Below are 12,718 nucleotides of genomic sequence, written 5' to 3'. Positions count from 1 at the left end.
TGCGAAGTAGAAAATGAGAAGGTCTGAGTTATGTTATGGGAAATTGGATATCTTTCCATTTCCTTGTCAGGTCATCTTGGAGGAAATTCTAAGCGAACTTGACAAGATGTCACTTGTTGCATAAAAGTTCTTCAATGATTATTTTTTTTGTTCCACAAACTCAATGTGGGGTTTTTATTTGGCAGTTCTGATTACAATTTATTTATTGTGTTCCATTTATCATTAATGTAATTTATATTTATATTATATATTTTTATATTATAAACATATATTTATATTTAAATATGTATTTTATATTTATTTTCTATTTATGATTTATAGTTTACATTTATCATTATTAATATAATCCAAAAAGCACACCAAAAACTTGTCCTATTCCCAGAAGCTCTTTGCACATAAAAAGTGCAGAGAAATTCACACTTTTTAAAAAAAATTTTTATCAATAAAAACTCATTTCAGCTCAAACTCATCAGCTGCTCAGGATTATACAAAGTGTTTTACAGCTTCCTTCTGAATATTGACACCCATAAGATAAATGTGACCTCTTCAAGGCTCGTAATTCATCACTGTGCTGGTCGTTGCACTTGTTGCCCTCATGGTAAACCCAACTGGCTGCTGAGAATGGGTGCGTCACTCTGTAAAGAGATGGGGATGATCCCTGATCCCAAGCAGCTGATCCTGGCTCCTCACGCGCTGACAGGTTTATCCAGCCTCATGAGGTTACCAGCATTGAAGGAAAGGTGGAAGTTTTGCATTGTGAGATAAAGAGGGGAAAAAAAAGATTTAGGCACAAGCTGTCATAACAGGAAAAAAATCATGCAATGACGTAGTTAAGGAGACATACTGTAAGATCTTATCCTTCACACATGCATGTGTACAAGATATGCATTTTTGTATTGTTTTGCTTTCAGCAGAATGATTTTTAACTCAAGTGAGTAATGTCGGCTTTGCTGAGTAATGAATAGCTCATTTTAAAGTTTCCTTTTATTCCCATATCCCACTTTATATAGCAGTCAGACCCTTTCTAGGAGAACCCCATCCAGAATGAAAATGCTGGATTATTGTGCAACCCTGTGCCATCTTTTTTTTTTTTTTTTTTTTCCCTTGTAATTCACATTTTATTGAATTTTCATATTTTAATCAAACATTTAGAACAATAACAATTATAATGAATAAAAAAATACTAATAAGAAAAATAAATAACTAAAATAAAAAAAAAGGCAGGTCTTTCAGGAGGCAGAGTCTATCATAAATGATCTAAAACAAAATTGAGAGGGTGCAACAATCTGGCTTGGATGATGGGTGTTCAGCAACCCTGTGCCATCTTTTAGCTCAAGAGGAAGAGCAATCCTCTGCCAACCTGAAAGCTGTTGGTTCGGGCAAGCTGACTACATGCCGAAGTGTCCTTGGGCAAGATGCTGAACCCCACGTTGCCTCCAGATGTGTCGAGTTGGTCATATTTCCAGCACATTCTGTTCCAGAGAAACAGAAGATAGATCAAGCAGAACATAACATAGAATGAAATCAGCAGCTGAATGACCCATTCTATTTGGTACAGTGTGGGAACTTGATGTCTTTTTTTTGTAAGCAACAATGATCAAGAACAGGAGGGTACAGAAGCTGATAACTGCATTACTACTGCCTACGCACTTGGCAACAATTTCAGCATCTTCTCATCGCTTATTTGATCAAGTAGCAGCAATAAGTCTGCTATCAGCATTGTACTGCTGTCATTCTCGGGGCCAGATATCATATCCACTGGGAAAATTCAAATTAAAGCGCATTGCAATTGGAGGAAAAAAGTTATATCCTTCCTGACTTTGTTTATTTAGCAGTTTTGTGCACTGACCCCCACCCCCCTCCTTATTTTATAAACTGCGTTATCCACAGCTGAGGAGTACTCAGTCACAAATCACTCGTGTTTATTTACATTCCTGATACGCATCATAAATCAAATATTTTTCTTTATATTTGCTGCATGTCGATGTAGTTTTGGGGACAGTTTGGGGGAATTCATTGAGAATTAGCTGCTTTGCAACACCTTTTGTTCAGTGGATTAGAGCACACTTTGCTGGACTGGTGGGGAGCCACATTCCTTGCAACCTTAGAGGGACCCTTTAGGCAACAAGATCAACTAAAGTAGGACATAAAGCCCAGAATGAGATACCTTTTAACCTTGACCGAAATCTGTGATGTAGTCTGCTTGACCAAGAATTCATGTACATGTACTCACTGTGTACAAGTACAGCATTTAGTTGGGGAAATGTGTTTTTTCATATGCATTCAAATGTGCAGGATTGTTGAAATATGAGAGCAAAATGAGGAATACTTTTAGCTGACTGCTTAATGGTTGAAGATTTAGCAGTCATTCTTAGCTAAAAGAAAAGTCACACTCCTTTTGCGTGTGTTGTACCTCAAGGTGCTGAATTTTATGATGAAGAGAACAATTCTGTGTAACTGGTCAGCTTATTGTTACATTAACTTGCCATAATTGGGACAGTTCTTAGAGAACTGAAAGCGATTGCGTAGCTGTGCTTATCAGGGCCACATTGTTAGATTGTCAAGCTTGCATGGTTGATTCATGAAGTCTTGTTAGAGTGCACAATGCACATCATGTACAGGAAATATTTCGAACAATTTATCTCATTACAGGCGAGCAGGAACTTCTAAAAGTAGATAGCAACCAGCTTTGTTTTCATGCAAAGGATATGGCTAATATTAGCATGTTAGTGAACCTACTGGCACTTAACTGGATATTTTGTCAGTTCGACATTTTCTTCTGTAAAATAAGTTTTTTTTTGGATAAATACTGAAAGTATCATACCAGAGTTGGCCTTGCTCTAGTTTTATATAATACATAGAGGTCAATGAGCCAACAGGAAGTTTTTGTTTTAGCTCTGTTTGTTTCAATCAGTTGAGAATTTTTGCATTAAATTCATCATTGTGTCTTTATTACAAGCCAGGTTTTGCATATGAGAGGACAATGCTGCCTGATACTGATTAGGCAGCTTGCTAATGTCAAGTATCCAATGCCTGAATGTTTATGAATGAAATGACCAAACCTTAAATAAAGCCAAATTCATACAGTGTATGATCGTCTCTCAAAGATCTGATTATATGACAACAGGGAGTTATGTTATGAAATGAAATGATAAAAAAATGAAAATGAAAAATACTTTATTAATCCCCAAAGGGAAATTCAGTATTGTAGTATTGTAGTTGTAAACTGTTACATGTATATTTTTTTCTTTTTTTTTAAAGTGATTTCTTCTTTGTCTCCTTCCCTTTTCTTTTTTTTTTTTTTTTTTGCTGTGGAGAATGGAGGATGAAGCTGTCTTGGACAGAGGAGCAGCTTTTGTCAAGCATGTCTGTGATGAAGAAGAAGTAGAAGGTAAGATTTTCTGATGATCCGTTGTCTGGTGTGTCATCTTCCTTATCTGCACAGAAATGCTCAAACGAGATAAATAATATCCAGCAAATATTTCTGTGCAAGAAGTTTTATCAGATCCTGTCCACTGCTGGATGTCGGCTAAAGCCACACAAGAATCTATCTGGAAACACCCACATGAATTTACTGGGACGCTCACATATTTCTCAAACCACCACTTTAGACTTCACACAATGAGAACCACATCACTGTCCTGGGCTTTATGTTTAGCTGTTTACACACAGAAAACCTTTTGCTTTTTGCATGGAAGTCTGATGATAGTTTGTGCTCTTTTTTTTTGACAAGGTTAAGCACAGTTAACTTTCATACACCGCTTGAGGTATCAGCAAAATCCAAAAGCACCGCATGCAGAGGTGTGTAAAGTAGAAGTAGAAGTAAACATAAGGTAGAAGTCCTGCCATGTTTTTGGATCTACCTGTGCATTTTGAACAGGTGTTTTCTACCTTGCAGGGGAGCTGAGCTAATTAAATTTACCTGGTTTAGTGACTGGTTGGAAAGCACTGCTAGACAGGACTTTTATTTTCTACTTCTACTTTCCACACTTCTGATGCAATTGATTCAGCATCAACTTGGTAAGTTAGTCTCAGTGTTTGCGAAAGTTTTCTCTCACTGCCGTGTCCCTAATCACTTCCTGTAGACGAATGCATGACCAGCTCTGCAGGAAGTCGTTGGCATTACAGTAAAGTGTCGTGTTGTTCCTGAGAAAAAGATAACCGAGAGAAGGTGCACGGAAGTTGTCTCAAGAGAAACAAACATTTCATACAACATTAAATCCACATGGTCTGTGTTGTTTTTCTTCTTCCATGTGAAGACATAGATTACTTCCTGATCTGCATTCCTGATATTATGTTGGGTTGTCACAGGCCACCACACTGTGTACATTGGTGTGCACGTTCCTAAGAGCTACCATCGGAGGAGACGCCACCGACGCAAGTCGAACCACAAAGAAAGGCGGGAACGGGCCGAACAAGCAACAGAAGCATTGAAGTACGATGGAGAGAATGTCGACTTCCTCAAACCTTTAAGTGAGTAATCCTAAAAAAGATTGCATTGTGAAGAATATGATTCATAGTCTGGTGATATTTCATGTCGTTTATTGGATAAATTCCAGCAGCATTCTATAAATCACATCCTACAGGATATAAGTGCTGTTAGAAACAGGGAGGTGGCAGCCAACAAAGCAAGGAGAGGGAAAAAACAAACAAACAGAAATCTCCACTCAACACAAGTATTGGAGCATGGGAATGGGAATGGGAAAATGCTACAAACTAATCTGAAAATGACACTGGATCAGCCTTAAGTGTGTAAAGTTAACACAAAGAGGGGTATAATCTGTCACCTTGGTGATTAGCACTGTGCTCTTCGGGATTTGTGAGAATGGATTCTTTGGGGCTGACGACGAGGTAGATGAGAAAAAAGAAGTTTTTCTCTCAAATGCAGGAATGCACTTGCAAAAAAAAAAAAAAAAAAAAAGCCTGTGGATAAGATAGATAAGCATGTACTAAGAGGAGATTGAGAGGAGGAAAATGTAAGGTTACAATGTGTGAAGTACTCTTTCAGAATGTGTTCCCTTGGACCTACTTGTAGATGTCAGTGGAGTTGTGGCTAGAGATCTAAACACACAGATATCTTATCGTGCATGTTTGCACAAGAAAGTTGCATTGCCATTTCCTAAACTTCAAGATATTTTTAAACTGTAGATCAATTTTAACCTTAATGACATTTCTAATGTGATAATGCAAAAAAATCCATTTGTGTACAAACAATGAGCTCTATACTGTAGCTTTATAGAGAGCTCATGTTGTATTGTTGTTCCAAAGCTCTAGGTTGAGTCTAAGTCTTGTATCACACATGCAAGACATGGAACTGTCTTTTGCAGTGGAGGAGCTTAGCTTAAAAAATAGTTCAGTAAAAAACAGTGGAATAATGAGATGGTCTTATTGCTGATAGAGGTAACTATTAAGATATCATAACAAGCTTGAGATGAGAATCAAGCAAAAGGATTTGCCTGCTGACTCTTCAGGAGATGTGAGAATAACGCTGCCTACCTGAATACATCTCAGATCACGGTAAACAGGCAATTTAAAAATTCTTGAAGTAAGGCTGAATGATCTTTGTATGGAAAGTTCAAACATGTTGAGGCATGGATCTTTCTGACGTTGTACTTAAGAAAAGATACACTACTCACAAAAAGTTAGGGATATTTGGCTTTCAGGTGAAATTTATGGAAAATGCAATATGTTCATGCTACAGTGATATAATATCATAAAAGTAAGACATTTAAGTAGAAGGATGCACTACTGATTTCCTCCTCTCAAAAAATTCATTCAACACAAAAGGTAACAACAATAGTAGTTACACCACAACAAAAAATTTGAACGTCTCAATATCTCGTCATGTGCCCTTGATCATCAATTACAGCTTGACAACGACGTCTCATGGTGTTCACAAGGCAACTTATTGCCTGCTGAGGCATGGCATCCCACTCTTCTTGAAGGGCAGCCCTCAGGTCATTGAGGTTCTGGGGTGCAGGGTTTCGAGCCTCTACACGACGGCTCAGCTGATCCCACAGGTTTTCAATGGGATTCAGGTCTGGAGAGAGTGCAGGCCATTCCATTTGAGGTACACCAGTCTCCAATAGCCGTTCCCTGATGATGCGGCCTCGATGAGCAGGAGCATTGTCGTCCATGAAGATGAAATTAGGCCTGTGCTGTTCATGTAGGGGCACAATCACTGGATTAATGATGTTATTCAGGTAGTATGGGCTTGTCACTGTACCATTCACAAAGTGTAGGGCAGTTCTGTACCAAGTGGACACCCCTGCCCACACTGTAACACCGCCACCACCAAAAGCTCGCCTGGTGACAACAGTGGCTGATGCATAGTGCTCTCCCTGACGTCTCCAACATCGTTGCCGGCCATCATTTCTGCTCAGTGTGAATCGACTTTCATCAGAGAACAGCACTGAGGCCCACTGGTTCCTCGTCCAGCGTAAATGCTAATCCAAATCCAATTCATCACAACAAAGCTGTGATGAATTACAAAAGCACAAGTGGTGAACTGAAAGTCTTTTTCTCTCTCTTGTGCTTCCTTGGGGAAAACCCTCAGGGACATCAGGTCTTTGTCTTCAGAGAGGAAGCGATGAGTTGTTACCGTAAGCACAGCAACTAACAGGCTGTCTGACTAACTTGCACTACAAGTCTTGCTATGTTAAAGTTAAAATAAAAATAATCATATTCTCAGTCACTCCTCCTATTTATGTTAATGACAATAAAAACTGCGGTCCACCACATCCTGTTGAAAGTTGCTTGTCAGCTCCTTTCATTGTGATATTCCACGATGTTGGAATGTTGGTCGAAGGGAAAGTGATCATTTGGATGCATGGTGGTACAAAGGCATGTTGTTTCTGGCACGGAAGTAACTCTCAGTCACCTTCTTGTAGCAGGTATGTCTAATTTAGAAACATCCCATGTGTGGCTGTATTTACCCTCCGGCTTGCGTGTTTGCCTGAGAGAATTAACTAAGATAAATGTGTCAACTGGAAATCGGAAAGTCAGGAGTTTACATGGAGAAATGAGACCAAACGCTGCGGGCGTGTAATATCATGCATCAAAACAGAGCGCCTGGAGGAATTTACAGCTGCTCTGTCACCTAACTGTCTTCGGTGTGTGTAGCAGCTGTTGCAACCTTTTGCTGTGACACAATTGCTTCAGATAAGTATGTGAAAGAAGACCTACTCTTTATGGATGTTTTTTGTTTCAGATGGACAAAGAAAAGTAGAAAATAAGCTTTGATTCTTTACTCTCTGAAATAGTGAATCTTTTTCTGACTTTCTCAATCATGCTGACATCGTGTCAAGCTGTCGTTTTAGCCTGGGCGTTGTATACATGCTCTTGAGTAATCCTCTCTCTTCTGACGCGATAATCCTCTGTTGCTCCTCGTGCCTGGGTGTAAACCAGCGTGTGTGCTTAGTCATCCACAGGAGCCTTGATATGATAATTGGTTTGCTCCCATTAATCTCTCTCTCTCTCTCTCTCTGTCGATGTCATAAACCCTTTTAATAACTTTAAAAGTCTTTCAGAGTTTAATGTGTAATTGAAAAGTAATTGGAGTGATTATTTGTTTGATTGAAATAAAATATTCAAAGCTATTTATTGCTCAATAGGGCGATCGCATCTGATGGACCTGCCATCTTCTAGTTGGTCTCAGGCTTTACAGATATTTGTTGTGTCATGAGTAACTTTCAGATCTTTGTCATTTTAAACTGACTGCCCTGATGTGCCCCGTTGCTTTGTGTGTGTATGATTCAAACACGCCATCGTTTATCCAAAAGCCAACAGCGTTGCTCAGTCTTCATCCGTTAAATCAGTCTTGGACAGTGAACCAGTGGGTGATGGGATAACCAAGTGAAAACAAACCAAATAGAGATTAAAACTGAGCATAAAGTGCCGTCCCAGCACACGAATGCACACTCGAGCGGACACAGACTCACATTTTCTCATCACGCCGTATCGCTTTAGGAAATCTGAAGTGTAAACAGTCTTGTAAGGTTGAATGAGAGGGCAGACCCTTGAGTATGGTGAGCCCATGCTAGAATAAACATTTTTTTCTGCTTTGGAGAAGTAAACTACTTATGTGACCCCATGGAAATATTTGTATGTAGGTTTTGGCCATGTTGCCTTTTCCTGACATGCATTGTTTGACAGATGCATTTGCAGGGCTTAACCTGCCATGGCAGACCCTTGAGCCTGCCATGGCAGACCCTTGAGCCTGCCATGGCAGACCCTTGAGCCTGCCATGGCAGACCCTTGAGCCTGCCATGGCAGACTTATGTTTAACGTGATGGTCATTGAATGTCTCATGCCGATATGTATAATGGAGTTGTTCTCTTCAAACCTGTCTAACCATAACAAAGCCCCAGCTTTCCTTTTAAATACCACCAGTGCTGGAACACGAGATGCAAATCATATTAGTTACGCCTTAGAGTGTCAATATTTCTTGTCTGGTGCATGTTAGCATATCAAGAAAAGGACACCAGAGATGTTCAGACTATCATGTGTGTCCACTTTGGTGGGTGTGTGCTGCACAATGATGCCCGCATACAAAGCTGTCTCTATGGCGCTAATCTTGACCTTCACTTAGCTTAAAATTAGATTTGCTCGCAGCAGTAGAACAGCTCCAACTGTACTAGTTTAAAAACAACCAGCCTAAATTAAGCATCGGTGCATTTCTGTTTCAGGATTAAAAGGTTTTATACAAACTGTTACGCTCTGAATGTGTCAATCTGCAGTCTCCTGAATTAGACTGTATAGAGAGAAATCTTCATAAATAACCTGTTGTACTTCTGCACTTAACAGAGTTGCACAACTTTGCCAGAAGTCTTGACCAAAATAATTATTTCCTCTTAAACTGGACAAACTATTAAGTTATAAAACACAAAAGCTTTTGACTTTATCTGGGTCTAATAGGGAAAAGGGAAGTGCAAGCTGGAGTTAAAGATTTAGTGTAAGCCAATGTTCTCTGACAGATTCGCTGACTCAGATCTCGGCTGTCGTTCTCATAAGGAATGATGGAAGGAAGAGTAAACGCTGTTCCTTTTTAGGGTGATTATTTAGTATTTTTCATTTTTACCTTTTTGTAGTTCAACTTTTAAAACCAACTGGGAGACTTGGAGACCAAATGGTGCCAAACTGGGCCAAATGGACCATTTTGAAGTAGTTTGAATAGTCTGTACTGAAACCTTTCTAATTTTGCTTTACTTTACTTTATCAGTTAGTTCATAGAGGAGCAGTTCAAAACTTATTTATAGATGGAAAAAAATATTACAAGGTATATTCAAGTGTAAAATAAATGTACATATTTTGAAATGTTTTTTTTACACATCTGGATTAAGAAAAAAAACAACTTGATTCTCTTCTAAAATTTTTCTACACATGATTTTAGTGTATTTGAGCTAAATTATACAGAAATTCTGCAATGTTAATAAGTTATTTAAACATAAAAAAAAAAATCAATGGATGTTTTACTCTTCTTTGGAGAAAAGTACCAACAGCTTACACAAGTTCTTGCTCACTTTTTTCATGCAAAACCCTTTCAGTGACATGATGCACGTACCGCCTGTTTCAACCCTCCCACCCGCAACATTTGAGTAGGATTGAAATCTGGCCTTTGACTTGGCCACTCTGTAACCCTTCATTTCTTCATTTTAAGACATTCCTCGTTGGATTTTCAAGTGTTCTTAGGATTATTGTCCTGTTAGAAGGTTCACCTTTAGTTCAACTTTCAGTTAGATCATGTCAGTATCTTTGAGTAGCTTTAAGCAGTACGATGGAAACGGTTTTGCAGTCAACACGACACTTTTTGCCCGCTAAAGCAAAACTTTATCACCACGGTGCTTCACAGAGAATAAAAACTTATTTTGTTTTGACCAAATAAACTGAAACAATTGTCTTTAAATCATTCTTTCAGATGATATCATTTCATAAGCTCTCTGCAGATGTTTGTGCACAGCAAAAACCTTCTCCTCACAAATCTCTCATCTAGGTCAGATTTGTGCAATCTCAAGTTCCACATGTGTGTACTTTGACAGTAATTGCCTGTAATGAAGTTTTGGCAGTTCTCTAAGATGTGCTGGTACAGCCAGTCCTGGATAAAGTGATAATAGTTTAAATCTGTGCCACTCATGGCGAAATTATTGATTTAATGTTTTTTTTTTTTTTTTTTTTAAATCCTTTAAATCCTTTTGCCAGACTTCTAGGCATTCAGAAATAATGTTGTTTTGCGTTGATGTTGAAACACACTGCGGCCCTGCATGTTTGAGGTTTAAAGGAAAGAGGTTCAACATGTCAGTTCATGTTTCTGCTGGCATCAAACCCAGAATCCCAAATACGAGGAGCTTGCTCTATGTGTCTTCTCTGCTTTGTATTCATATAAACACTGAAATGACTACACAATGTTTCCTTATTTTTAATGTATTGATGTTCATTGCTGGTTCTGTATCAATGCTTGCATGAAGCACATACTTTGGGTTGATGTCCACCTTTCTCCAGCTTTCATGCAGTGATTTGATTGAGTGACACATGATCTAGAAGTCAGTTTTCCTGAACATTTAGATGTATTTAAAGCAGCACTTATGACTATAACCCATTCAGGATTGTCTGAGGGAAAATGCATGTGAACCCTTTGCAGAGGAGATGAAGGTTTTAACAATATGCCATTATTTTTTTGTGTGCGAAATTTGTAGAAAAGTGCTGAATTGATTAGTTTGTACCCAAATTTGTCTCCTGTAGTTTCTCCAGCCGAGAGGATTCGGTTTATCTTGGGAGAGGAAGACGATGGCCCACCGCCTCCTCAGCTCTTCACCGAGCTGGACGAGCTTTTGTCCGTGGATGGGCAGGAGATGGAGTGGAAAGAGACGGCCAGGTGAGTCACTAAGCTGAATGTCTCATCAGTCATGCCTTCTGTCAGCTTCACACCAGGAGTCGTAGTCCGTGCCGTCAGAGGTTGTCTGCTTCACAGTCATGAAACTGGAACACAATCACCTCATGCTTTTGTATTTGTACTCCAGCTAACACCCAGTACACCCTTATCTGATTGAAATTTGTACGACCTACCCCGTGCGACCAGGAAAAAGGCAGAAACTTCCACATGATCAGAACAGGACCAATTGTTACCATTTACATTGGCGTGCACAAACTTTTAGCATCAACATGTGGAACCATTAATCAGTTTAATGGTTCTGCCTGTTGATGTGTGTGTATGTGTTTTCTGTGTATTTTCACACAGAAATAAGTAGTATGTAATGACGTGTCTTAAACACATTTGTTTTGCTATTCCTGGAGTAGCATTCATGCAGATAATGAAAAACCTTCAAGTTTCTAGAAAGCTGCTTTTTTTTTCAATGATAGTTCTTCTAATTCTTCATCCTCCTTTGGGAAGTTGAGGTTGGATGAGGTCGAGGGTAAATGAACCCCACTAAAGTCCACAGTGTCTCCTCTACCACCAAGACGGCTGATCACAGGCGTGTGGACTACAGCCAGAGGGGAAACTCTATCTCCTGAGGAAACTCCATCCTCAGGCCTCAGGAGAATGGCTCTTTTGTAGTAGTGACATGTGAGGCATTGTTATTAAAAAGAATCCTTGTCCCAGAGTCTTACTTTCAGGTCAAAGCTTATCCCCGTTGGCAACAAAAGCCCCGTTTCTACGACTGATCCATGTGTGGTCTTGAAATTTCCGGAAGACTTGACGCCATTCCGGTGCCACTTGACTGCTTTTTCTAGTAATTTTTAGTTTTTCTTTCTAAGCTGTCATGCATTCCATATTCTTACTGGTGAGGTGTGACTAAAACAACTCTGGGTTATTTTGTAAAGTCAAGAGGAATGAGCCTGCAACTTTTTGTTTGTTCCAAATCACAAGGAGAAAACATTCACTGTGATTACTTTATTTTCTACATTATAAAAACTAAATGGTATATTGCCATGAGTCACAGACAGCAGAATAACACCTTCCTCCTGCATCTGTGCAGATGGATCAAGTTTGAGGAAAAGGTGGAGAAGGGCGGTGAGCGTTGGAGTAAGCCTCATGTCGCCACGCTGTCCTTGCACAGCTTGATGGAGCTTAAAACATGCATTGAAAAGGGGACAGTCATGTTCGACCTGGAGGCCTCCACTCTGCAACAAGTTGTTGGTAAGTGGGCTTGACTGGAGCCAGAACTTGAGCACACAAACTCTAAACGGTTTTTTAACCCAAACGCGACTGTCTTGATCTTTCATGTCTACCCTCTCACAGAAATGATCACTGACAGCCAGATCGAGACTGGTCAGCTGAAACCGGACCTGAGGGAGAAGGTCATGTACACGCTTCTGCGGAAGCATCGCCACCAGACCAAGAAGTCCAACTTGCGATCTCTTGCAGATATCGGCAAGAGTGTCTCCAGTGCTAGTAGGCTGTTTTCAAGCCAGGAGAATGGTAATTTAATCCAAAACACTTTTCACTCTCTTCTGACCTTGTACAACTTCTGTCCTCGCTGACACTGTTATTCCAGCCTTGTATTTACTTCTCTTCCTTCTTTTCCTTTCCAATTTCCATTCCCTTCCAACCTCCTTTTATTCCTCCTTCTTTTCCACTTGGGGTCTTTGCTCTCACTTCCTACGTCTGGGTTGTAGCAGCACGCCAACCCCTCGAGCACCCTGTGCCTTTTTCAACTCTACAAGACGCTGCGGAATCATGTGAGGTCATGAGGAGCTCCAGCATGGGACACCTCTGTGAGTG

General features: G+C 39.7%; 1 protein-coding gene across 1 annotated transcript in view; it reads left to right on the top strand.

The window, feature by feature from the left end:
* Window positions 1-12,718, top strand: part of LOC306768259 (electrogenic sodium bicarbonate cotransporter 1-like) — a 32,633-nt gene that overhangs the window by 992 nt on the left and 18,923 nt on the right. Inside the window, exons 2-6 of the mRNA XM_079256536.1 lie at window positions 3,318-3,391; window positions 4,312-4,473; window positions 10,738-10,870; window positions 11,973-12,133; window positions 12,236-12,415. Coding sequence (XP_079112662.1) covers window positions 3,318-3,391; window positions 4,312-4,473; window positions 10,738-10,870; window positions 11,973-12,133; window positions 12,236-12,415 — 710 coding nt within the window. The remainder of the gene's footprint in view (window positions 1-3,317; window positions 3,392-4,311; window positions 4,474-10,737; window positions 10,871-11,972; window positions 12,134-12,235; window positions 12,416-12,718) is intronic.

This window comes from Telmatherina bonti (genome assembly GCF_933228915.1).
Source record: "Telmatherina bonti genome assembly, chromosome: 17".
In the NCBI taxonomy this organism is placed as follows: domain Eukaryota; kingdom Metazoa; phylum Chordata; class Actinopteri; order Atheriniformes; family Telmatherinidae; genus Telmatherina; species Telmatherina bonti.
This window is presented reverse-complemented; position numbering and strand designations above follow the sequence as displayed.